A 27,737-nucleotide genomic window follows, 5' to 3' on the forward strand; every position below is an offset into this window, starting at 1 on the left:
TGGCAGGAAGCAAGACGTTCACCAAGCTCGACCTGACTTCAGCCTACATGACGCAGGAGCTGGAGGAGTCTTCGAAGGGTCTCACCTGCATCAACACGCACAAGGGACTGTTCATCTACAACAGATGCCTGTTTGGAATTCGGTCGGCTGCAGCGATCTTCCAGAGAAACATGGAGAGCCTACTCAAGTCGGTAACACGCACGGTGGTTTTTCAGGACGACATATTGGTCACGGGTCGGGACACCGCCGAGCACCTACAAAACCTGGAGGAGGTCCTCCAGCAACTGGATCGCGTAGGGCTGCGGCTGAAGAGGTTGAAATGCGTCTTCATGGCAACAGAAGTGGAGTTTTTAGGGAGAAAGATTGCGGCGGACAGCATTCGGCTCACAGACACCAAGACAGAGGCTATCAGTAACGCGCCCAGGCCACAGAACGTCTCAGAGCTGCGGTCGTTCCTGGGACTCCTTAACTATTTTGGTAACTTCCTACCGGGGTTAAGCACCCTTTTAGAGCCCCTACATGTGTATATGTGCAAAGATGAGAACTGGGTATGGGAAAAAAAACCAAGTAACTGCTTTTGAGATAGCCAGAAACATTTTATGCTCCAACAAGCTGCTTGTATTGTGTTACCCATGTAAAAGACTCATGCTAGCATGTGATGTGTCTTCATATGGAGTCGGGTGCGTATTACAACAAGCTAACGTTGCAGGGAAGTTGCAACCTGTCACCTATGCTTCCAGGAGCTTGTCTAAGGCCGAGAGGGCCTACAGCATGATTGAGAAAGAGGCATTAGCGTGTGTGCTCGGGGTAAAGAAAGTGCATCAGTACCTGTTTGGCCTCAAATTTAAGCTGGAAACCGATCACAAGCCCCTCATATCCCTGTTGGCTGAAAACAAGGGGATAAATACTAATGCCTCAGCCCACATACAAAGGTGGGCAATCGCGCTATCAGCGTATAACTATACCATCCGCCACAGGCCAGGCACCGAGAACTGTGCGGATGCTCTCAGTCGGCTACCATTGCCCACCACGGGGGTGGAAATGGCGCAGCCTGCAAACATGTTGATGGTGGCGCAGCCCGCAGACTTGTTGATGGTCATGGAAGCGTTTGAAATTGATAAATCACCCGTCACGGCCCGCCAGATTAGGACTTGGACCAGCCAAGATCCTCTGCTGTCCCTAGTAAAAAACTGTGTACTGCATGGGAGCTGAGCCAGCATCCCCGTTGAAATACAAGAGCTAATCAAGCCGTTCCAGCGGCGAAAGGACACGTTTGAGGCTCTGTTTGATTGTTTGTACTGCCCGCTCTGCCTGCCCATTGGAGGCTGGTTTAAACGGGGCCGAGGTGACATGTTTGATCCCATTGCGGGTCATGAATTCTTTAAATTTGGCACTGGTGAAACATGGCCCGTTGTCACTGACCACTATGTCAGGCAGGCCGTGGGTGGCAAACATGGCCCTCAGGCTTTCAATGGTGGCGGTGGCGGTGCTTCCCGACATTATTTCACATTCAATCCATTTTGAAAAAGCATTCACCACCACCAGGAACATTTTACCGAGAAACGGGCCCGCATAGTCGACATGGATCCTCGACCATGGTCTGGAGGGCCAGGACCACAAACTTAGTGGTGCCTCTCTGGGCGCGTTGCTCAACTGAGCACATACGCTGCATTGCCGTACACAGGACTCTAAGTCAGAGTCGATACCGGGCCACCACACGTGGATCTGGCTATCGCTTTCATCATTCCTATACCCAGGTGTGTGCTGTGGAGATCCGAGATGAACGACTCCCTGCCCTTTTTGGGTAGCACTACGCGGTTACCCCACCACAGGCAGTCTGTCTGAATGGACAGAAGGCTCACTCCAAACCCGTCTGTCCCGAGTACTGCTCAGCTACTGCACGAGACCCCACTCGCTCACAGGGGTGCCCCCGGCTGAGCTACTCATGAAAAGGACACTTAAAACCAGATCCTCACTGGTCAGGTAGAGAGCAGGCGGCAGCAACAAAATGTAAACGAAGGTCGCGCCACTGTGTCACGGGAAATTGATCTGAATGATCCTGTGTATGTGCTAAACTATGGACATGGTCCCAAGTGGATCGCGGGCACGGTGATAGCTAAAGAAGGGAGTCGGGTGTTTGTAGTCAAACTAGACAATGGACAAATTTGCAGAAAGCACCTGGACCAAACGAGGCTGCGGTTCACAGACTGCCCTGAACAACCCACAGCAGACACCACCTTTTTCGAGACCACAACACACACCCAAAGGATCAACGACACCACCCCGGACCAGGAAATCGAATCCATCACGCTCAACAGCCCAGCAAGGCCAGGCTCACCCAGCAGCCCTGCAGGGCCAACAACACGCCAGCCCAACGAGGGCACAGCCAACACACCAGAACAGACATTTGTACCGAGGCGGTCCACCAGGGAAAGAAAGGCTCCCGACCGCCTCACCTTGTAAATAGTTTTCACTTTGACTTTGGGGGGAAGTGATGTTGTGTATCTGTAAAGCATGCACTCCCATGTTCTGCCACCAGGGAGCGCATCCCCTGAAGTCCCAAGGGATCCCGGCATCCCTTGGGAGCACTGTATATAAGCCGGCCCCTAAGACCTGTTACTCACTCTGGAGTGTCTTAATAAAGACTGAGGTCACTGTTGCTTTAACCTCCCTGTGTGCAGTCTCATCTGTGTTAGGAACACAGCAAGTATATTCCAGAAATGGGGACAGAGAAGTCAAGGAAGGAAAGGGAAGAGTCGGAGATGTACCATGCGAAAGCGAGGTAAGGGTGGAAATTGGAAGCAAAGTAGATGAAATGTTTCAGTTTGGGGCGAGAGCAGCAATACGGTCAGAATGTAGGACCAAGTTCAGAGACCCAGCTGGAATTCGTAAATCGCTCAGTTTTCATTATTGTGCATTATGACATCACCTAAACCGATCGAATGCGAGGGTACAATGCGTTCCGAGTCTCGCTTAACTGCTACTGAAAAGGGACATTTGATAGTTGCAGGGGAACTGGAAGTGAAACAGTTTCGTGATGACTTTTGCGAAATGTGTCCCTTTGCACAGAGTGACAAACTGCGCGCAATTAACATGGTTACAGATGGGCATTGATTTCAGAACATGACAGTCCTTCGGAATCGAGGAAGACTTGCTTCCACTCCAAAAGTGACTTCTCGGGTGGCTGAACAGTCCAATACGGGAATTACAGTCTCTGTCACAGGTGGGACAGACAGTGGTTGAAGGAAAGGGTGGGTGGGGAGTCTGGGTTGCCACACGCTCCTTCCGCTGCCTGCGCTTGTTTTCTGCACGCTCTCAGCGACGAGACTCGAGGTGCTCAGCGCCCTCCCGGATGCTCTTCCTCCACTTAGGAAGGTCTTTGGCCGGGGATTCCCAGGTGTCGGTGGGGATGTTGCATTTTATCAAGGGAGGCTTTGAGGGTGTCCTTGGAACGTTTCCTCTGCCCACGTGGGGCTCGCTTGCCGTGTCGGAGCTCCGAGTAGAGCGCTTGCTTTGGGAGTCTCGTGTCGGGCATGCGAACGATGTGGCCCGCCCAACGGAGCTGGTCGAGTGTGGTCAGTGCTTCGATGCTGGGGTTGTTGGCCTGATCGAGAACTCTGATGTTAGTGTGTCTGTCCTCCCAGGGATTTGCTTGCAGGATCTTGCGGAGACATTGTTGGTGGTATTTCTCCAGCGTTTTGAGGTGTCTACTGTATATGGTCTACGTCGCTGAGCCATACAGGAGGGCGGGTATCACTACTGCCCTGTAGACCATAAGCTTGGTGCCAGATTTGAGGTCCAGGTCTTCAAACACTCTCTTCTTTAGGCGACCGAAGGCTGCACTGACGCACTGGAGGCAGTATTGGACCTCGTCGTCGATGCCTACCCTTGCTGATAGTAGGCTCCCGAGCTATGGAAAATGTCCAGGGCCACGCCGTGGATCTTGATGACCAGGGGGCAGTGCTGTGTGGTGGGGTCAGGTTGGTGGAGGACGTTCGTCTTACAGATGTTTAGCATAAGGCCCATGCTTTCGTACGCCTCAGTGAAGGTGTTGACGATGGCTTGGAGTTCGGCCTCTGAATGTGCGCAGACGCAAGCGTCGTCCCCGTACTGTAGTTCGATGACAGAGGATGGGACGGTCTTGTATCTAGCCTGGAGACGATGAAGGTTGAACAGGATCCCATTGGTTCTATAGTTTAGTTCCACTCCAGCGGGGAGCTTGTTGAGAGTGAGATGGAGCATTGCAGCGAGGAAGATCGAAGAGAGCGTTAGTGCGATGACGCAGCCCTGCTTGACCCCGGTCCGGACGTTGATTGGGTCTGTGGTGGATCCGTTGATCAGGATCACAGCCTGCATGTCATCGTGGAGCAGGCAGAGGATGGTGACAAACTACCGGGGGAAGTCGAAACGGAGGAGGACGCGCCATAGTCCCTCGCGGTTAACAATGTCAAAGGCCTTTGTGAGGTCAAAGAAGGCCATGTACAAGGGTCGGTGCTGTTCCCTGCAGTTCTCTTGTAGTTGTCGCGCGGTGAAGATCATGTTCGTTGTACCGCGTAGTGGACGGAATCCGCATTGTGACTCCGGGAGGAGCTCTTCAGCCACAGGGAGGAGATGGTTGAGGAGAATTCTTGCGATGATATTCCCAGTGGCCGACAACAGGGAGATTCCTCTGTAGTTGCCGCAGTCAGACTTGTTCCCTTTTTTGAAGATGGTCATGATTACGGTGTCTCTGAGATCTCCCGGCATGCTCTCCTCCTTCCAGATAAGAGAGATGAGGTCATGTATTAATGCAAATAGTGCTTCTCCGCCAATCTTTAGTGCCTCAGTGGGGATTCCATCAGCTCCTGATGCCTTGTTGTTCTTGAGCTGACGGATGGCCTTTTCTACCTCGTGCAGGGCTGAGGTTTTGCTGAGATGGTGGCGGGTAGCATGCTGTGGGATGGAGTCGAGGACACTCGCGTTGAAGGCAGAGTCTCGGTTCAGGAGATCTTCGGAGTGCTCCTTCCAGCGGGCCCTGACTGCCTCGGTGTCCTTAATAAGTGCCTCTCCGTTCTTGGCCAGCAGTAGGGTGGGTCCTTGGGTGCTTGGGCCGTAGGTGGCCTTGACTGCGGTGAAGAATCCTCGCACGTCATGGCTGTCGGCCAGCTGCTGGATCTCCTGCGCTTTCTCCATCCACCATCTATTCTTCAGGTCGGGGTTTTTTGTTGGACCTCGGCCTTCAGCCACCTGTAGAGCTGCTTTGCTGCTCCTGAGTTGGGTTGCTGCTTTAGGTTCAGAAGTGCCTTGCGGTTGCGGCTTATTAGCTCTTGGATCTCCTGGTCGTTCTCGTCAAACCAGTTCTGGTGTTTCCTGGTTGAGTGACCGAGCGTCTTTTCGCAGGTGCTGGTTATGGTGGCCTTGAGGGTTGACCAGACCCTGTGTCAGAGATGGCAAGCGGGATGGCAGCTCCTTAGGGAGCTCCGCAGAACATCTTTACCTGTGGCCATCCAAAGCCACCCTACACCCTCTCTCCCCCATTCTCTTCCCCCACCACCGTTTAAGTTTAATCTTAAGCTTAAGTTCTCCCCTGGCCCTAATGGCAGGTGCATTTTCCCACCGCCAAAGCACAAACCCATGCTGCATGGACAACCTGTGCCCAGCTCTCTGCAGCACCAAGTACTAAAGTTTCATGTTCAGCCATGAACTCATTGAATGGCGGTGCAGGCTAGAAGGGCTGAATGGCCTGCTCCTGCACCTATTTTCTATGTTCTATGTTTCTATCCTCGACCTCTCCACTGCTCCCTCTCCAGATGCCGAGTATTTGGAACAAATCCTCCCAGCTCTGAACTCTGAACTCTGTTCTCCCGATCCGGCGGCGCCCCTCGGAGTCCCATCGGACAACGCGGAGCCGTCCTCAGCGGTGACCCCGGTGACCCTTCGGCCAGCGGCCAAATCTGCGGAGGCGAACACAGCTGACAGGAATAGTATTAAAACATCTGGCTGGAGGAAGGTGGTTGGATCGTGTCATTTTCATTAGAATCCACGATATTCGTCCCTGTCTCTCTGTGTCAGCCGGAGCTCAGGGGGCAGCACCCTCGCCTCTGAGTCAAAAGGTTGTGGGTTCAAGTCCTACTCCAGGGACTGGAGCACATCAATCTCGGCTGACACTCCCAGTGCAGTGCTGAGGGAGTGCTGCACTGTCGGAGGTGCTGTCTTTCGGATGAGACGTTAAACCGAGGCCTCGCCTGCCCTCTCAGGTGGAAGTAAAAAAATCCCATGGCACTATTTTGAAGAAGAGCAGGTGAGTTATTCTTGGGGCCAATATTTATCTCTCAATCAACATCACTAAAACAGATCATTATCATATTGCTGTTTGTCGGAGCTTGCTGTACGCAAGTCGGCTGCCGTGTTTCCCACATTATAACAGTGACTACACTCCAAAAGTACTTCATTGGCTGTGACGTCTGATGGTCATGAAAGGCGCTATAGAAATGCAAATCTTTTCTTTTCTTCTTTCCACCACTTTCTAACCTATTGTGCAACCTTGACATGATCTCTGACTCACATCCGCTGATTCTATAAAAGATTTGCAGGGTTACGGGGAAAGGGTAGGGGAGTGGAACTAACTGAGAGTCAGCACGGGCTCGACGGGCCGAAAGGCCTCCCTCCGTGCTGTAACCGTTCTAAGATTCCATCATTCTCTTTGTAAAAAGCATTCATAGAAACATTCAATATGATCATGGCTGATCATGCAGCTTCAGTACCCCATTCCTGCCTTCTCTCCATACCCCTTGGTCCCTTTAGCTGTCCTAAACTTCTTGCATTTAATCTTTATGTCCCCTTGTTCTAGATTCCCCCTCAACAATTGGAAACAGTCTGTTTCTATCTGCTCTGTCCCTTCATAATTTTAAACATTTCAACAACAACTTACATTTATAGAGCACCTTTAACATAGTAAAACTTCCCAAGGAGCTTCACGAGCGATTATCAAACACAATTTGGCACCGAGCCACTGAAGGAGATATTAGATGACCAAAAGCTTGGTCAAAGAAGCAGGTTTTAAGGAGCGTCTTAAAGGAGGAGAGAGAGGCGGCGAGATTTAGCGAGGTGGCGAGGTTTAGCGAGGCAGAGAGGTTTGGAGAGGTTTGGCGAGGCAGCGAGGTTCAGAGAGGAGAAGAGGTTGAGCGAGGCAGAGGTTTAGCGAGGTGGAGAAGTTTAGCGAGGCGGAGAGGTTTAGCGAGGCGGCTAGATTTAGTGAGGCAGCGAGGATCAGAGAGGCGGAGAGGTTTAACGAGGGGCTTCCAGAGCTCGGGGCCCAGGCAGCTGGGCCTAGTTCCCAGGGGACAGCAGTGCAGCAATGGTTATCGGGGTCAATCTGTGTCCTGTTGCCACAAGCCTCGAACAGCTTGGCTAATAACAGAAGCTCGTCACGTGAGCAATTGTGGGCACGCACCTTATCTCCGATCTTTTGCTCATCTGTTCTAATATCTCCTTATGTGGCTCGGTGCCAAATTTTGTTTGTAACGCTCCTGTGAAGCACCTTGGGATGTTTTACTATGTTGAAGGCGCTATATAAATACAAGTTGTTGGGAATGGCGTGCACTGGAGTAGCAAGTGGTGTCCCCCTTTGCACCAGCATGTCTAATACGCCTGACATCGAACAAGTTATGCTGCTTTATCACTTGCCACTCACTCCATTTCCTGTCTGCGTGTTTATTTTGGGTTTTTGGCTGCCACGTTTATTTATTGTTCGCCCCACCAACCTTTGCCTCCCAACATGAATCTCTTTAGCCGTGAAGCAGCAAACAAAGAGCCAGCCGGGGCTCAGTGGGCAGCACTCTTGCCTCTGAGTCAGAAGGTTGTGGGTTCAAGTCCCACTCCAGGGACTTGAGCACAAAAATCCAGGCTGACACTCCCAGTGCAGTACTGAGGGAGTGCTGCACTGTCGGAGGTGCCGGCTTTCGGATGAGACGTTAAACCGAGGCCCCGTCTGCTCTCTCAGGTGGATGGAAAAGATCCCACGGCACTATTTTGAGGAAGAGCCGTGGAGTTATCCCCGGTGCCCTATCCCTCAATCAACATAACAAAAACAGATTATCTGGCCAGTATCACATTGCTGTGTGTGGGAGCTTGCTGTGCGCAAATTGGCTGCTGTCTTTCCCACATTACAACAGTGACTACACTCCCAAAGTACTTCATTGGCTGTAAAGCGCTTTGCGACGTCTGGTAGTCTTGAAAGGCGCTATATAAATGCAAGTCTTTCTTTCAAGAACTGATGACACGCTGTTTCCCATTCTAACCCCCTCACCCCCTCGAGAGCCCAAAATGAGCCGGGGGAATTCGGTGCGGACTGCGGGGATTTAGTCGTGTGTGGCAGGCATCACTTGGGCACACACAGACTCCCCCACCGCCTCTCCCCCGCGATCCACGACCTTCGCAGATAGTCTCGCCCAAAACCTTGCTGTTCTTTAGACTGTTGTTATTGATGATTCCGCTTACCGAGCAGGCAGCCGACTAGCAGCTTATCATTGCCAGAAACTGGGTGTGACGGCAGCATAAAGTTATCCCTACCCGCCAAAGAGCTGTTGATGTGATGCAACTTGGAGCGGAGAGGCAATAGAAACTTTAAATGATCCAATTCTTAAGGGCCTGCAGAAACGGAGAGACCTGGAGGCTTACTGACAGAACTCTTTGGTGATGGCAGGACAGGTTGAGAAGGTTGCTTTAAAAAAAGCACACAGGATCCTTGGCTTTATAAACAGAAACGCAGAGTACAAAGGGCAGGAAATAGCACTACTCCGAATGAGATTTTTGTTGAGCAAGGTATTAAGGGTGATGGAACCAAGGCGGGTGGCTTGAATTAACATACAGATCAATCTTGATCTAATTGAACGGTTGGGCAAGGTGAAGGGGCTGAATGGCCTCCTCCTGTTCCTATATCTGTCCCCATGCAAGGAAGCAAATGGTAAGATATGGTGATGTTAGGCTTGTTGGGACCATATGTCCACCACTGTTCTGTTGTTCAGGACCCAACTTCTCTCCTCGGGTCAGGGAACGTAAGGGTGGGGGTTATAGTGGGGGTTGCTGGATTGATCCAGGGAGAAACGAGAATTTCTTTCTTTCTCTCCCTCTCACTGTCCACCTCTCTCTTTCGCTTTCTCTCAATCTTTCTCTGTTTTCTCTCTTTCTTTCTCCCTTCACTGTTGCCGCTTTGTTTGTGTTCGGTGGGTTAGATCGGAAGAGGATCAATAAACATGATCGGCAATGGGTTGGATGTTCACACAGGTGTGATTGCAAGAGGACAAAGAAAGAAATAAGGAAAGACTTGCATTTATATAGCGCCTTTCACAACCGCCAGACATCTCAAAGCACTTTACAGTCAATAAAGTACTTTTGGAGTGTAGTCACTGTTGTAATGTGGGCAACGCAGCAGCCAATTTGCGCACAGCAAGCTCCCACAAACAGCAATGTGATAATGACTAGATTAAATGTTTTAGTGATGTTGATTGAGGGAAAAATATTGGTCCCAGGACACCGGGGAGAACTCCCCTGCTCTTCTTCAAAATAGTGCCGTGGGATCTTTTACGTCCACCTGAGGGAGCAGACGGGGCCTCGGTTTAGCGCCTCACCGAAAGACGGCACCTCCGACAGTGCAACGCTCCCTCAGCACTGCACTGGAGTGTCAGCCTAGATTTTTGTGCTCGAGTCTCTGGAGTGGGACTCGAACCCACAACCTTCTGACTCAGACGCGACTGTGCTGCCCACCGAGCACAGCTGACACGAAAGTCGGTGGGAGTGAGAGCAATTTTAACCAAGAGAGCAAGTCCCCAGTCGAACGGAGAAACCGCGTTCTGGGTGAGGAGGAGACGATGGAAATGTGAATTGGAGGAATGACCATTGCCTTCCACCGCTGATGCATCATGGGCCACCATGGTCTCCGAGAGTTTACCTTGTGGTTTTTGGGAGGGATTTCTTCGTGGGTTCTTTGCTTAAGAATTCACAGCAACACATTGCTATTAAGAACTAGTTGGTTTATTAGCAAAAGGTTTAACTACACATTACCGGTTCATCTACCGGGCCCACAACCACCTGCCTCATCGTGGATCCCCCGAACCCAGCTGTCTGGGGTTTTATTGAGTCTTGTGAACATCATGTGGCTGGCTAAGCCACTCCCAACTCAACAGCTCAACCAACCTGTGAGCATCCTCACAGGGGCGCGCATTACACCCAGAGTTTTTCCTGAAATTGGTCACGTGGGCAGGACAGTTGTGGACAGGGTTTGGGGTCTTCTCTCACCCTGACGTGCATCAGTGTTTGCACACAGACGTCTGGCGGTTTGTTGGTATCTACAACGGGGTCCCCAATACATATTGCAAACCACTAACCGAGACAGTGGAAGTACATGTGTTACCGTTTTTTTTTGCCAGTGAAGCAAATGTACAACAGCAGGAGAACAAATGTCAAGTTTTATTTTCTGTTCGTTTCGATAAATTTCCTGTTAATTGTGTTTCATTTGTGGTTTAACCCCCTTGCTGAGCTCAATTGCTGCCTTGCAGAAAATGCCTATCCCTACAGTAATAATTGTGTGTCAGTTGTGACTCAGTGGGCAGCACCCTCGCCTCCGAGTCAGAAGGTTGTGGGTTCAAGTCCCACACCAGGGACTTGAGCACATAAATCTAGGCTGACACTCCAGTGCAGTGCTGAGGGAGTGCTGCACTGTCGGAGGTGCCGTCTTTCGGATGAGACGTTAACCAAAACCCCGTCTGCTCGCTCAGGTGGACGTAAAAGATCCCATGGCACTATTTCGGAGAAGAGCAGGGGAGTTATCCCTGGTGTCCTAGCCAATATTTATCCCTCAACCAACATCACTAAAAACAGATTATCCGGTTATTATCACATGGCTGTGTGTGGGAGCTTGCTGTGCACAAAGTGGCTGCCGCGTTTCCCACATTACAACAGTGGCTGCACTCCAAAAGTACTTCATTGGCTGTAAAGTGCTTTGAGATGTGCAGTGGTCGTGAAAGGTGTTATATAAATGCAAGTCCCTCTTCCTCATGGCCTGCCACTATAACTGAAGCTTTGTCACATAGAAACATAGAAAATAGGTGCAGGAGTAGGCCATTCGGCCCTTCGAGCCTGCACCACCATTCAATATGATCATGGCTGATCATTCACCTCAGTACCCCTTTCCTGCTTTCTCTCTATACCCCTTGATCCCTTTAGCCGTAAGGGCCATATCAAACTCCCTCTTAAATATATCCAATGAACTGGCATCAACAACTCTCTGCGGTAGAGAATTCCACAGGTTAACAACTCGCTGAATGAAGAATTTTCTCCTCATTTCAGTCCTAACTGGCTTACTCCTTATCCTTAGACTGTGTCCCCTGATTCCCTTAGACTGTGTCCCCTGGTTCTGGACTTCCCCAACATCGGGAACATTCTTCCTGCATCTAACCTATCCACTCCCTTCGAATGTTATATGTTTCTATGAGATCCCCTCTCATTCTTCCAAACTCCAGTGAATACAGGCCCAGTCGATCCTCATATGTCAGTCCTGCCATCCCGGAAATCAGTCTGGTGAACCTTCGCTGCACTCCCTCAATAGCAAGAACGTCCTTCCTCAGATTAGGAGACCAAAACTGAACACAATATTCCAGGTGAGGCCTCACTAAGGCCCTGTACAACTGCAGTAAGACCTCCCTGCTCCTATACTCAAATCCCCTAGCTATGAAAGTCAACATACCATTTGCCGTCTTCACCGCCTGCTGTACCTGTATGCCAACTTTCAATGACTGATGTACCATGACACCCAGGTCTCGTTGGATCTCCCCTTTTCCTAATCTGTCGCCATTCAGATAATATTCTGCTTTCGTGTTCTTGCCACCAAAGTGGATAACCTCACATTTATCCAAATTATACTGCATCTGCCATGCATTTGCCCACTCACCTAACCTGTCCAAGTCACCCTGCAGCCTCTTAGCATCCTCCTCACAGCTCACACCGCCACCCAGCTTAGTGTCACGCTGCTTTGATACTTACCACAAAAGCCAACAGTCCAGTCAAACGATTCATTGAGTCTATTTATGAGAATAAATATTTGCTCCTGCAATTGCCAGATTTTCAGCAATCCGTGAGCTTGGGAGCAGCAGTTGCTCAGTTCTGCTGGAGATAAATTATACATCCCGAAGGTCAGTCACTTTGACTGCTGTGACCTGCTGTTCTTCACTACTGGAGGATGTCCTTCGTACAGCTTCAGTCTGCGCACAGTGTCGTTCTTGGATCATCTGCCAAATGAAGAATTGACGTCTTTATGGCGTGGCATTGATACTTGCCCATTTGGTACGTATGCAAGCAAATAAATCCTTTGCTGCATTAGAGGACAGAACTTTTTCTTTTACAAAAACATCAAAAGTAAGTCTTCCCTCCATCATCATTGCTCTGAATTTGCCAGACAATATGAGGAGCGGGCAGGAAAGTGGAGTTGAGGCCAAGATCAGATCAGCCATGATCTTATTGAATGGCGGAGCAGGCTCGAGGGGCCAAATGGCCGACTCCTGCTCCTATTTCTTATGTTCTTATGACCAGGACCATGAATGGATATCAACAGGGCTTTATCAATGGAGACCATTCCCCTCGTAGAAGCAATCCATTCTTACATAACATTGTATATGTAACAACACTCTGGGGTTAACTTATTGTGTTAAGCAAGTTTGAGGTCGGAACATTGGAGCAGGAGGAGGCCATTGAGCTCCTCGATGAGATTCATTGAGATCATGACTGATCTGCGACCTAACTCCGTATACCCACCTTTGGCCCGTATTCCTTAATACCTTTGGTTGACGAAAAGCTATCAATCTCAGATTTAAAATTAACAATTGATCCGGCATCAATTGCCATTTGCAAAGAGTTCCAAACTTCTACTACCCTTTGTGTGTAGAAGTGTTTCCTAATTTCAACCTGGACGGTCTGGTTCTAATTTTTAGACTCCCCAACCAGCAGGAATAGTTTCTCTCTGTCTACCCTCGCAGTTCCTCTTAATATCCTGAAAACTTCAGTCAGATTCTCCCTTAACCTTCTAAATTCCAAGGACTACAACCCTAGTTTCTGTAATTTCTCCTCATAACTTGACCCCTGGAGTCTGCTATCGGGGCTAGAATCGCGGTCGGAGGCTTCCTTCGTACAAACACCTCCAAGCCCCCAAAAAATCTACCAATCTTACCTGGTGGTCCCGGAGAAACATCGGACCACGGTCGGAGGCCAAGATTCGCTGCACAGCACACGCGGAGATGCCTTCGAGATACGTATGTCCTAGCTGGAATCACGTGGGCCTGGACAACCAATCACGATGCAGTATTCTTATTGAGACTAATGGGAACTCCGTTTCTCACAGTTCCTATTATTATCAATGAGAAAAACCCCTAAAACACAACATAATAAAGAAATGAAACATCTCACATATTTAAAATTAATTGAAATTAAATGTTTTAGAGAAAGAAAATATTTGTTGACATTTTTTTAATGTTTTAATATGGCTTAAAATAAACTTACCTCAATGGACAGGGTTTTTTTAACATAAAAATGTGTTTTTAAATTTAATTTTTATATGTTTTAAAACTTACGTTTGGTAAAGGTAAGCTGTGCACCTGCTTTTACCAGCCGCAAAAGTTTGAAGGACATTCGCTGGGCACGAGTTGGGCAAATAGCCCAATCTCTCCCGCTCGGATGTCCTTCCTGCGGAGATGTGGAGAATCTGTCGCGGGAAATCGTGACAGATCGGAAAATGTGCATCGCACCCCGAAAACCGGCTTTTGCGAGGCCTCGCCGGGTCTGTCCGCACTTCGCACGCACCCAGTGAGGCCGCGCTTTCAGCCCACACTACACTCCCTCCAAGGCCAATATATCCTCCCGAAGGTATGCCGCCCAGAACCGCTCACAGTGCTTCAGGCGTGGTCTAACCAGGGCTTTGTTTCGATAATGCACCTTCCTTTGCAGGGAGCCTTTCTTCCTTCATCAATACTTCCTGCAATCCTTCATTTCTTCCATTATTGCTCCATTCCTTAGTTACTGGATGATTCTTTTGGACTATTTTGTTCTTTAAGTGCCAATAGCATTACAGGTGCAGCGTCGAGTACCCGGAACCTTTGGGACCGAGGCCGTTCCGGATTCCAGACTTTCGACCATCTTTCTGACGTCACGATTCCGGAAATACCCGAGCCCAGGTTGGGGTATATCCGGATTTTGGAACGTCAGAAAGGGGGGAGGTGGGGTCCACCCGAGGAGCTGTTCGGGTCGCTGGCCCCCATCAATGCGGAGGCGCTTGGGCAGATTTAAGATAACTCACAAAAGAACCAGAAGGGAGAAGAGGAGAATTTATTTTACGCAGCGAGTTGTTGTGATCGGGAACGCGCTGCCTGAAAGCTCGGTGGGAGCAGATTCAATAGTAACTTTCAAGATGGAATTGGAGAAATACTTGAATTGAAAACGTTTGCAGGACTGTGGGGGAAGTGCAGAGGGGGTAGAACTAATTGGATCGCTCCACCAAAACTCCTGTGCTGTATCATTCTCTGATTTCATATAGGTATCATTAATAAATATGCACATCGCAGTGAAGTTTGACCAAACACATGGCTGGTCTTCAATGTATCTCTGAATGCCAAGAGAATGATGGGTTTATTTGTAGCACCAGTGCGTCAGATAGCAGAGGGAGTGGGACTAATGGGATCATGCTTTCGCAGAGGAGGCTGAGGCACAATGGGCCAAATGGCCACCTTCTGTGCTGTACGATTCTGCGACTAACCTTTTCTGTTTATTGCAGGCGACAACCACTGTGCTTGTCAATATTCTGGATGAGAATGACAATTATCCCGCATTTCGGCAGCAACAATATGACATCACCTTGGATGAGGGGCCATCGAGCGTGAATTCGTTCAACATCACGGTGATTGCCACGGATCAGGATGAAGGCCCCAATGGAACCATTACATACGCCATTGTGGAAGGGAATATCGACGACACATTCACCATCCACAGTGTCACAGTGAGTAGTCAAGGTCACAATTGGAATGGCCTTTGCAATCAGGTAGAATGAGAAAAGCTTGCAGGGAACATTAAGGCGGATTGCAAAAGTTTCTATAGGTATGCAAAGAGAAAAAGGTTAGTAAAGACAAACGTAGGTCCCCTGCAGTCAGAATCAGGGGAAGTCATAACGGGGAACAAAGAAATGGCAGACCAATTGAACAAGTACTTTGGTTCAGTATTCACTAAGGAGGACACAAAAAACCTTCCGGATATAAAAGGGGTCAGAGGGTCTAGTAAGGAGGAGGAACTGAGGGAAATCTTTATTAGTCGGGAAATTATGTTGGGGAAATTGATGGGATTGAAGGCCGATAAATCCCCAGGGCCTGATGGACTGCATCCCAGAGTACTTAAGGACGTGTCCTTGGAAATAGTGGATGCATTGACAGTCATTTTCCAACATTCCATTGACTCTGGATCAGTTCCTATGGAGTGGAGGGTAGCCAATGTAACCGCACTTTTGAAAAAAGGATGGAGAGAGAAAGCAGGGAATTATAGACCGGTCAGCCTGATCTCAGTAGTGGGTAAAATGATAGAATCAATTATTAAGGATGTCATAGCAGCGCATTTGGAAAATGGTGACATGATAGGTCCAAGTCAGCATGGATTTGTGAAAGGGAGATCATGCTTGACAAATCTTCTGGAATTTTTTGAGGATGTTTCCAGTAAAGTGGACAAAGGAGAACCAGTTGATGTGGTATATTTGGACTTTCAGAAGGCTTTCGACAAGGTCCCACACAGGAGATTAATGTGCAAAGTTAAAGCACATGGGATTGGGGGTAGTGTGCTGACGTGGATTGAGAACTGGTTGTCAGACAGGAAGCAAAGAGTAGGAGTAAATGGGTACTTTTCAGAATGGCAGGCAGTGACTAGTGGGGTACCGCAAGGTTCTGTGCTGGGGCCCCAGCTGTTTACATTGTACATTAATGATTTAGACGAGGGGATTAAATGTAGTATCTCCAAATTTGCGGATGACACTAAGTTGGGTGGCAGTGTGAGCTGCGAGGAGGATGCTATGAGGCTGCAGAGTGACTTGGATAGGTTAGGTGAGTGGGCAAATGCGTGGCAGATGAAGTATAATGTGGATAAATGTGAGGTTATCCACTTTGGTGGTAAAAACAGAGAGACAGACTATTTTCTGAATGGTGACAGATTAGGAAAAGGGAAGGTGCAGCGAGACCTGGGTGTCATGGTACATCAGTCATTGAAGGTTGGCATGCAGTTACAGCAGGCGGTTAAGAAAGCAAATGGCATGTTGGCCTTCATAGCGAGGGGATTTGAGTACAGGAGCAGGGAGGTGTTGCTACAGTTGTACAGGGCCTTGGTGAGGCCACACCTGGAGTATTGTGTACAGTTTTGGTCTCCTAACCTGAGGAAGGACGTTCTTGCTATTGAGGGAGTGCAGCGAAGATTCAACAGACTGATTCCCGGGATGGTGGGACTGACCTATCAAGAAAGACTGGATCAACTGGGCTTGTATTCACTGGAGTTCAGAAGAGTGAGAGGGGACCTCATAGAAACTTTTAAAATTCTGACGGGTTTGGACAGGTTGGATGCAGGAAGAATGTTCCCAATGTTGGGAAGTCCAGAACCAGGGGTCACAGTCTAAGGATAAGGGGTAAGCCATTTAGGACCGAGATGAGGAGAAACTTCTTCACCCAGAGAGTGGTGAACCTGTGGAATTCTCTACCACAGAAAGTAGTTGAGGCCAATTCACTAAATATATTCAAAAGGGAGTTAGATGAAGTCCTTACTACTCGGGGGATCAAGGGGTATGGCGAGAAAGCAGGAAGGGGGTACTGAAGTTTCATGCTCAGCCATGAACTCATTGAATGGCGGTGCAGGCTAGAAGGGCTGAATGGCCTGCTCCTGCACCTATTTTCTATGTTTCTATGTTTACGATGCCGTGGTGGGAGAGGGGGCGGGGAATCATTGTGCGTGGTTAAATCCTGAATGTAGTCATGAGGAATTCACACGGTACTATTTCGAAGAAGAGCAGGGGAGCTATCCCCGGTGTCCTGGCCAATATTTATCCCTCAATCAACATCACAAAATCAGATTATCTGGTCATTATCACATTGCTGTTTGTGGGAGCTTGCTGTGCGCAAATTGGCTGCTGCGTTTCCCACATTACAACAGTGACTGCGCTCCAAAAGTACTTCATTGGCTGTAAAGCGCTTTGAGCCATCCGGTGGTCGTGAGAGGAACTATATAAATAAAAGTCTTTTCTTTCTTTAGGGCCAGATCAAGGCAGTGAAGGGATTGGACTATGAGATATGTCATGGCCGCTACACGCTCATCCTTACAGCCACTGACCAGTGTCCGAATCCAGACCACCGCCTGACCTCCACCGCCACAGTAAGTGCTTCCGGGTAAAGGAAATGGTTTGTTCAGACCAAGGAAATGCTTTGAGGCAAGATCCAACTGAGGCTAAAGGTGAAAGATTAGCAACACAACGCTGTCCAGAACTATCCACTCAGTCCCCGCAAATTATTTCAACCCTAGCAACTGCTCGTTGGAGTTCAGAAGGATGAGGGGTGATCTTATAGAAACATTTAAAATAATGAAAGGGATAGACAAGATAGAGGCGGAGAGGTTGTTTCCACTGGTCGGGGAGACTAGAACTAGGGGGCACAGCCTCAAAATACGGGGGAGCCAATTTAAAACCAAGTTGAGAAGGAATTTCTTCTCCCAGAGGGTTGTGAATCTATGGAATTCTCTGCCCAAGGAAGTAGTTGAGGCTAGCTCATTGAATGTATTCAAGTCACAGATAGATAGATTTTTAACCAATAAGGGAATTAAGGGTTATGGGGAGCGGGCGGGTAAGTGGAGCTGAGTCCACGGCCAGATCAGCCATGATCTTGTTGAATGGCGGAGCAGGCTCGAGGGGCTAGATGGCCTACTCCTGTTCCTAATTCTTATGTTCTTATACCAATATGAATGTTCCTTTTTTTTTAATAATTATCCTTTTCTGTGGCCTCCCAGATTGCGGCCAGCCTCCCACATTCTACACGACGTAAACTAGAGGTGATTGAAAACCCGCTGCCCGTGTCCTAACTCGCACCAAGTCCCGCTCACCCATCACCCCCTTTGCTCGCTGACCTACATTGGCTCCCGGTTAAGCAACGCCTCGATTTCAAAATTCTCATCCTTGTTTGCAAATCCCTCCACTGACCTTAATCTCTTCACCTCCAGCCAATGGCAAAGTGGAAATGTGGCTTTGTTTCCGGTTTTCATTGGCCATTGGGGTCAGCCAATGATTGAGCATGTCCAAGCTCACAAACCTCTGCGCTGAGTGCACCACTCAAGGTGTATGGGCCATACAGACTCCCCTGGGTTATCGGGGAGAAAGTACATTTCATTATTTCATTCCAACTCTCCAATTGGAGTAGATTTAGTCAAAACCCAATGTTCAAGACTGAGATCAAAACGCAGCCCCTTCTCAAAACATAAATGTTTACATCAGTAGAATTTAAATATTGGAGTTTAGAAGAATGAGAGGTGATCTTATTGAAACTTTTAAGATTCTGAGGGGCTTGATAGGGTAGTTGCGGAGAGGATGTTTCCCCTTCAGGGGGAATCTAGAACTAGGGGGCATAGTCTCAGAATAAGGGGCCGCCCATTTAAAATTGAGATGAGGAGGAATTTCTTCACTCAGAGGGTCATGAATCTGTGGAATTCTCTACCCCAGAGAGCTGTGGAGGCTGGGTCATTGAATATATTTAAGGTGGAGATAGACAGATTTTGGAACGATAAGGGAATGAAGGAGCTGGCAGGGAAGTGGAGCTGAGTCCATGATCAGATCAGCCATGATCTTATTGAATGGCGGAGCAGGCTCGAGGGATCGAATGGCCAACTCCTGCTCCTATTTCTTATGTTCTTATTGAGTCTGTTTTTCCTCCCGTTGTAGGTCATTGTCAATGTGAATGACATCAATGATGTGACACCAAGGTTTCCTCATCCTTACGAGGGTCCGTTTGACATCACTGAGGGTCAGCCCGGCCCGAGAGTGTGGACATTCCTAGCTGAAGATAAAGACTCGGGCCCCAATGGGCAAATCGAATATAGCATCGTAGCAGGAGATCCCCTCAGTAAGTCCCAGCAAAATATTTCAGGCCATCTAGAAAGTGTGGGAGGCTCAGCCATGATCTGCACCCTCGACAAGAAATGTTAACCTAATGGGCTCAAGATAAAATCATTAAAATTTGTGGTTTCAGTTTGTGGAGTAGTTGAGGCAAACAGCACAGATGCTTTTAAGGGGAAGCTAAATAAATTCATGCGGGAGGAAGGAATAGAAGAGAAGAAAAAGTTGTATTTATATAGCCACTGGACGTTCCAGGGTGCTTTACAGCCAATGAAGTACTTTTGGAGTGGAGTTACTGCTGTTATGTGGGAAACGCGGCAGCCAGTTTGCACACAGCAAGCTCCCACAAACAGTAATGGGATAATGACCCAGATAATCTGTTTTTGTTATGTTGATTGAGGGATAAATATTGGCCAGGACACTGGGGAGAACTCCCCTGCTCTTCCTCGAAATAGAAACATAGAAACATAGAAAATAGGTGCAGGAGTAGGCCATTCGGCCCTTCTAGCCTGCACCGCCATTCAATGAGTTCATGGCTGAACATTCAACTTCAGTACCCCATTCCTGCTTTCTCGCCATACCCCTTGATTCCCCTAGTAGTAAGGACTTCATCTAACTCCTTTTTGAATATATTTAGTGAATTGGCCTCAACAACTTTCTGTGGTAGAGAATTCCACAGGTTCACCACTCTCTGGGTGAAGAAATTCCTCCTCATCTCGGTCCTAAATGGCTTACACCTTATCCTTAGACTGTGTCCCCTGGTTCTGGACTTCCCCAACATTGGGAACATTCTTCCTGCATCGAACCTGTCTAACCCCGTCAGAATTTTAAACGTTTCTATGAGGTCCCCTCTCATTCTTCTGAACTCCAGTGAATACAAGCCCAGTTGATCCAGTCTTTCTTGATAGGTAAGTCCTGCCATCCCGGGAATCAGCCTGGTGAACCTTCGCTGCACTCCCTCAATAGCAAGAATGTCCTTCCTCAGGTTAGGAGATCAAAACTGTACACAATACTCCAGGTGTAGCCTCACCAAGGCCCTGTACAACTGTAGCAACACCTCCCTGCTCCTGTACTCAAATCCCCTCGCTATGAAGGCCAACATGCCATTTGCTTTCTTAACCGCCTGCTGTACCTGCATGCCAACCTTCAATGACTGATGTACCATGACACCCAGGTCTCGTTACACCTCCCCTTTTCCTAATCTGTCAGAAAATAGTCTGTCTCTCTGTTTTTACCACCAAAGTGGACAACCTCACATTTATCCACATTATACTTCATCTGCCATGCATTTTCCCACTCACCTAACCTATCCAAGTCGCTCTGCAGCCTCATAGCATCCTCCTCGCAGCTCACACTGCCACCCAACTTAGTGTAATCCGCAAATTTGGAGATACTACATTTAATCCCCTCGTCTAAATCATTAATGTACAGTGTAAACAGCTGGGGCCCCAGGACAGAACCTTGCGGTACCCCACTAGTCACTGCCTGCCATTCTGAAAAGTCCCCATTTACTCCTACTCTTTGCTTCCTGTCTGACAACCAGTTCTCAATCCATGTCAGCACACTACCCCCAATCCCATGTGCTTTAACTTTGCACATTAATCTCTTGTGTGGGACCTTGTCGAAAGCCTTCTGAAAGTCCAAATATACCACATCAACTGGTTCTCCCTTGTCCACTCTACTGGAAACATCCTCAAAAAATTCCAGAAGATTTGTCAAGCATAATTTCCCTTTCACAAATCCATGCTGACTTGGACCTATCATATCACCTCTTTCCAAATGCACTGCTATGACATCCTTAATAATTGATTCTATCATTTTACCCACTACCGATGTCAGGCTGACCGGTCTATAATTCCCTGTTATCTCTCTCCCTCCTTTTTTAAAAAGTGGGGTTACATTGGCTACCCTCCACTCCATAGGAACTGATCCAGAGTCAATGGAATGTTGGAAAATGACTGTCAATGCATCCACTATTTCCAAGGCCACCTCCTTAAGTACTCTGGGATGCAGTCCATCAGGCCCTGGGGATTTATCGGCCTTCAATCCCATCAATTTCCCCAACACAATTTCCCGACTAATAAGGATTTCCCTCAGTTCCTCCTCCTTACTAGACCCTCCGACCCCTTTTATATCCGGAAGGTTGTTTGTGTCCTCCTCAGTGAATACCGAACCAAAGTACTTGTTCAATTGGTCTGCCATTTCTTTGTTCCCCGTTATGACTTCCCCTGATTCTGACTGCAGGGGACCTACGTTTGTCTTTACTAACCTTTTTCTCTTTACATATCTATAGAAACTTTTGCAATCCGTCTTAATGTTCCCTGCAAGCTTCTTCTCGTACTCTATTTTCCCTGCCCTAATCAAATCCTTTGTCCTCCTCTGCTGAGTTCTAAATTTCTCCCAGTCCCCGGGTTCGCTGCTATTTCTGGCCAATTTGTATGCCACTTCCTTGGCTTTAATACTATCCCTGATTTCCCTTGATAGCCACGGTTGAGCCACCTTCACTTTTTTATTTTTACGCCAGACAGGAATGTACAATTGTTGTAGTTCATCCATGCGGTCTCTAAATGTCTGCCATTGCCCATCCACAGTCCACCCCTTCAGTATCATTCGCCAATCTATCCTAGCCAATTCACGCCTCATACCTTCAAAGTTACCCTTCTTTAAGTTCTGGACCATGGTCTCTGAATTAACTGTTTCATTCTCCATCCGAATGCAGAATTCCACCATATTATGGTCACTCTTCCCCAAGGGGCCTCGCACAACGAGATTGCTAATTAATCCTCTCTCATTACACAACACCCAGTCTAAGATGGCCTCCCCCCTAGTTGGTTCCTCGACATATTGGTCTAAAAAACCATCCCTTATGCACTCCAGGAAATCCTCCTCCACCGTATTGCTTCCAGTTTGGTTAACCCAATCTATGTGCATATTAAAGTCACCCATTATAACTGCTGCACCTTTATTGCACGCACCCCTAATTTCCTGTTTGATGCCCTCCCCAACATCACTACTACTGTTTCGAGGTCTGTGCACAACTCCCACTAACGTGCCATGGGATCTTTTACATCCATCTGAGAGAGCAGGCGGGGCCTCGGTTTAACGTCTCATCCGAAAGACGGCACCTCCGACAGTGCAGCACTCCCTCAGCACTGCACTGGGAGTGTCAGTCTGGATTTTGTGCTCAAGTCCCTGGAGTGGGACTTTTCGGCCATCTGCAATATTTTCTGCTTGTGCGGTTCAGTGTCAAATATTTTATCTCATAATACTCCTGTGAAGCACCCTGGGACGTTTCACTCCGTTAAAGGCAGTTTTCTCCCTTTCCTTTGCATCCACAGATGAGTTCATTATTTCTCCAGTGGAAGGGGAGCTTCGTGTGAGAAGAGACGCTGAGTTGGATCGGGAGAGCGTTGCATTTTATAACATAACCATTATGGGCAAAGACCGAGGGACACCAGCACTGAGCAGCACGGTCAGTCCAGAGCCTGTTCCATCTCCCAATTATGTGTTTAATATATTCCTGTCACCTCTGGTAAATCACACAAGTATTCGGGCAGTAGTTGCTATCATGCGATAGCCTGTACTGTGAGTGAGGATACGCAGTTTATCCATGTTTGTCTCTCCTTGCATTGGTCTTTGACCTCAGTCCATCAAACAAGCTGTTCAAGATGTCTGCCTGCTTTCGTTCTTCCATTCTTTTGTTCGTTCTCTCATTCTCCCTCTCTTTCTCTCTTTCCCTTTCTCTCTCTTTCCGTCTCTCTCTCTCTTATTTCCTTCTCTCTCTCTCCTTTCTTTCCTTCTCTGTTTCTCTCTTTCTCTCGCTTTCCTTCTCTCCTTCTCTCACTCCTTTCATCCCTTTCTCCTTTTCTGTTTCTCTCTTTCCTTCTCTCTGTTCTTTCCTTCTGTCTCTCCTTTCTTTCCTTCCCTCCTTCTCTCTTTCTTTGTTTCTCTCTTTCTCGCTCTTTCCTTCTCTCTTTCTTTGTTCCTCTCACTCTCTCAATTTTTTTTCTTAATTTCTTTCTATCTTTCTCTCCTTCTCTCGATCCTTCCCTCTTTCTCTCCTGCTCTATTTCTCTCCATCAGTTCCCCTTGCACAATCCAGGCCATTATTTCAGCCTTGAGGAGTTTTGGGGGATTGTGGCCTGAGGTCAGACAGCAGCAGGACCCACTGCCCACCCCCCCGAGGGGGGTCCGTGATCTCCCGTGGTCCCAGGTTTATCCCCCTTTCCTCCACCACCAAAAAACTCATGTGCCAGGATATTGTGAGTCTGTTTAGACATAAAGCTGAATTTCTGTTCCATACCTGGGCAATTGAATTGAAGATCCTGAAACACTCCTGAAGACCTAAAGCAATGAGATGTTTAACTTAATGTTACAGACACGAATGCTTCCTCCATCACCTACAAAACCCTTTCACCCAATCACATCTCAGTCTTTGTAGCCAGGTCCAAACTTTCATTCAAGAATTCTTTAACCTCCTAGCCATATTCTGTCTTTAAGCCCTATTTTATAACGGGACCAGTTGAGAGGAAATGCATGCAGGCTGGATTTTCGGGTTTGATGGTTTTTGGGGCAGGACGGTAAAATTTGCTCCCGAGGTATGGGAAATGATTCACGTTGTCCAGGACTGTGCCGTGGATCTTGATAACTGGGGGGGGTGGGGGGGCAGTGCTGTGTGGCGGGGTCAGGTCGGTGAAGGACCTTTGTCTTATGGATGTTTAGCGTAAGGTCCATGCTTACACCTGGGAGTCCCTGGCCAAAGACCACCCTAAGTGGAGGAAGTACATCTGGGAGGGCGCTGACCGCCTTGAGTCTCGTCGCCGAGAGCATGCAGAAACCAAGCGCAGACAGCAGAAGGAGCGTGCAGCAAACCAGACTCCCCACCCACCCTTTCCTTCAACCACTGTCTGTCCCACCTGTGACAGAGACTGTAATTCCTGGACTGTTCAGTCACCTGAGAACTCACTTTTAGAGTGGAAGCAAGTCTGCCTCGATTCCGAGGGACAGCCTATGAGAAAAGTTTGCGCCTCAGTCAGTAAGATTGGGCAGCCGGGCCCTGAGTGTGGGGCGGAGCACTAAGGGAGTCAGGATGGGAAAATCCTAAGCGACAGAACCAAGCGCGTTCCGAGAGATGCCTGGGGGTGAAAGGATAAAAAAACCCCCACAAAAACATACCCAAAATATTGCCCGCGTCACCACAACACAAACCATAAAAACAATTAAAAGAGAAAACAATCGCCCTTACCTCAGGAGTCCATTACTCACCTCCGCTGGCGGGATAGTGGAACCGCCCCGATTTCCCGGGCGGTCACTGCGGGGCGCGCTGCAGGGCGGACGGGTCGGGCAGGAGCTCGAACTCGCGGCGGTGTCGCGACCGGGGGCGTTGCACACTGGGCGCAGCTCTTCCCCGCGGTGCTGCTCCGCGCTGCCGCTAAACCTGACCCGAGGATCGCCGCGGGACGCTGGATGGCCGACCGCCCGCCCAGAACCCCTCACCGCCGCCATTGCCCCTTGAAGACTTTTAAGATGGATAAGATTGATCAAGATTGATGATAGTAAAGACTAGCATCGTTTATTGTGCTGAAACTAATGTCGCTTTTCCTTCCATGACTGAATACTCAGCTGGAGCTTTGTGTCCAATTCTGGGCACCACACTGTCAGAAGGATGTCGAGACCTTAGCGAGGGTGCAGAGGAGATTGACCAGAATGGTTCCCGGGATGAGGGACTTCAGTTACGTGGAGAGGCTGGAGAAGCTGGGGTTGTTCTCCTTAGAGCGGAGAAGGTTAAGGGGAGATTTAATAGAGGTGTTCAAAATCAGCAAGTGTTTTGATAAGAATAAACAAAGAGAGATTGTTTCCACTGACAGAAGAGTCGGTAAACCAGAGGACCCAGATAAAGAGCAAGATGTGAGATGAGGCGGACGATTTTCGCGCAGCGAGTTGTTGTGATCTGGAATGCGCTGCCTGAAAGGGCGGTGGGAGCAGATTCAGTCGTGACTTTCAAAAGGGAATTGGATACATACTTGAAAAGGAGAAATTTGCCGGGCTGTGGGGAAAGGGCCGGGGGACTGGGACGAATGGGATCGTTCTTTCACAGAGCCGGCACAGGCATGATGGGCCGAATGGCCCCCTTCTGTGCTGTAGGATTCTCTGATTCTATTCTTTGATTCTGCTCTGGGCAGGTATTGGTTGGAGTACGCGTCCTGGATATAAACGACAATGATCCCGTGCTGCAGAATATGCCGCTGAACTCCACCATCAGTGAACACATAGCCGTCTCCACAACTGTTGCCAAAGTTGTGGCCACCGATATTGACAGTGGCCGCAATGCTCTCCTCACCTTCAGCATCACTGCAGGAAACACCGAAAATGCCTTTTTTATCAACGAAACAGTTAAGTCATTTATTGGCTTCATTGCATGGATGTTACATGATTAATATTCGTTGTCAAGCTGACATCAAGCACCAAGTCTCATTCACCCATCACCCCCTGTGCTCGCTGACCTACATTGGCTCTCAGCCCAGCAGATAAAATTCTCATCCTCCCATTCAAATTCCTCCATGGCCTCGTCCCTCCCTATCTCTGTAACCTCCTCCAGCCTCACACCCCTCCCTATCTCTGAAACCTCCTCCAGCCCCACACCCCCCCTCCCCCTCCGAGAGCTCTGCATCCCTTTAACGGCCATGCCTTCAGCCACCTAGGTCCTAAGCTCTGGAATTTCCTTCCCTCAACCTCTCCGCCTCTAAAATAGAAACATAGAAAATAGGTGCAGGAGTAGGCCATTCGGCCCTTCTAGCCTGCACCGCCATTCAATGAGTTCATGGCTGAACATGCAACTTCAGTACCCCATTCCTGCTTTCTCGCCATACCCCCTTGATCCCCCCTAGTAGTAAGGACTACATCTAACTCCTTTTTGAATATATTTAGTGAATTGGCCTCAACAACTCTCTGTGGCAGAGAATTCCACAGGTTCACCACTCTCTGGGCGAAGAAGTTTCTCCTCATCTCGGTCCTAAATGGCTTACCCCTTATCCTTAGACTGTGACTTAGAAAATGCTCGTTAAAACCTACCTTGCTCATTCTAATATCGTCTGCTTTGGCTCGATATCAATTATTTTCTCATTCCGCTCTTGCGAAGCGCCTTGGGATGTTTTACGACATTAAAGGCGCTATAAAGGCAGGTTGTTGCTGAAGTATTTTTGGTGTTGATGGTGTAAGGAAAGGTCCCACCTCCAGTGTCAAAGACACATCTGCATGGCTCACTCTAGCATTCTCCCCCAAAACCTTGTGTGTTCCCCTCCACCCCAGGATTGGAGAACATAATCTTCACCGATGTTCCACTAGAAATGCTTTTTTGCATGGTTTATCTGAATTGGTGACTTGCTCGTGTTAACATCCCCTGTGATTTATGTTACAGGTTGGTGTCATCTATGTCAACAGACCACTGGATCGGGAGCAGACTGCTGAATATCGACTTACCATCACAGTCAAAGACAACCCAGAAAACCCAAGACACGCTCGAAGAGTAATTATTTTATCCGCTATCTGACGCGTTGATGCTGCAAATAACCTCGGCATCCTCTTGGCATTCAGAGATACATTGACAATCAGCTACCTGTTCGGTCAAACTTCACTGCGATGTGCAGATTTATTAATGATATCTAGATGGGATCATAGATACAGCACAGAAGGAGTTTTGATCGAGCTCTTCAATCAGTCCCACTCCCCCCGCTCTTTCCCCATATTCCTGCAAATTTTCCCCCTTCAAGTATTTATCCAGTTCCCATTTGAAAGTTACTATTGAATCTGCTCCCACCGCCCTTTCAGGCAGCGCGTTCCAGATCACAACTCGCTGCGTAAAGAAAATGTCTCCTCTCACCTTTGGTTCTTTTGCCGATTACCTCAAACATCACATAAGTCAAAGGTTCACCGGAATTGTCCGGAACCGGAACCAGGGATTTGAGGATTTAATTAAGAGGAGTAAAAGTGGAGGGCAGAGAAACCCAAGGCAAAAAACAAAAAGGGCCACTGTACAGCAAAATTCTAAAGGATCAAAGTGTAATAAAAAGGCAAGCATGAAAGCTCGGTGCCTCAATGCGAGGAGCATTCGGAACCCAGGAGAGGGCTCTGAGCTAGTTAGAGTGGGTGAGAGCTCAGATGAACAGGACCCCAAGAAAGAATGCAAAAGGCAGGAGGCAACAGGGCAGAGTAGCACTGGGGTAAGTGTAAACCACAAAGTGATAGGAAGGGAAAATATGTATGAATATAAAGGGGCTGCAGGAGGGGTCAAAACTAAAAATCATGGCTTAAAAACTAGTATTAAAACACTATACCTAAACGCACGCAGCATTCGAAATAAAGTAATTGAGTTGACGGCACAAATCATTACAAATGGGTATGATTTGGTGGCCATTACAGAAACGTGGTTGCAGGGTGGCCAAGACTGGGAATTAAACATACAGGGGTATCTGACAATTCGGAAAGATGACAAGAAGGGAAAGGAGGTGGGGTAGCTCTGTTAATAAAGGATGATAGGGCAGTTGTGAGAGACGATATTGGCTCTAATGAACAAAATGTTGAATCATTGTGGGTGGAGATT

The 27,737-nt window shown here is 48.3% G+C and overlaps 1 protein-coding gene across 1 annotated transcript in view; it reads left to right on the forward strand.

Moving 5' to 3' along the window:
• cdh23 (cadherin-related 23) overlaps positions 1–27,737 on the forward strand; it is a 211,165-nt gene that overhangs the window by 94,928 nt on the left and 88,500 nt on the right. The window contains exons 6-11 of the mRNA XM_070865557.1: positions 14,795–15,016; positions 17,293–17,412; positions 18,965–19,145; positions 22,477–22,610; positions 25,321–25,530; positions 26,556–26,663. Coding sequence (XP_070721658.1) covers positions 14,795–15,016; positions 17,293–17,412; positions 18,965–19,145; positions 22,477–22,610; positions 25,321–25,530; positions 26,556–26,663 — 975 coding nt within the window. The remainder of the gene's footprint in view (positions 1–14,794; positions 15,017–17,292; positions 17,413–18,964; positions 19,146–22,476; positions 22,611–25,320; positions 25,531–26,555; positions 26,664–27,737) is intronic.

Source organism: Pristiophorus japonicus, chromosome 22 (assembly GCF_044704955.1).
Source record: "Pristiophorus japonicus isolate sPriJap1 chromosome 22, sPriJap1.hap1, whole genome shotgun sequence".
Classification (NCBI taxonomy): Eukaryota; Metazoa; Chordata; class Chondrichthyes; family Pristiophoridae; genus Pristiophorus; species Pristiophorus japonicus.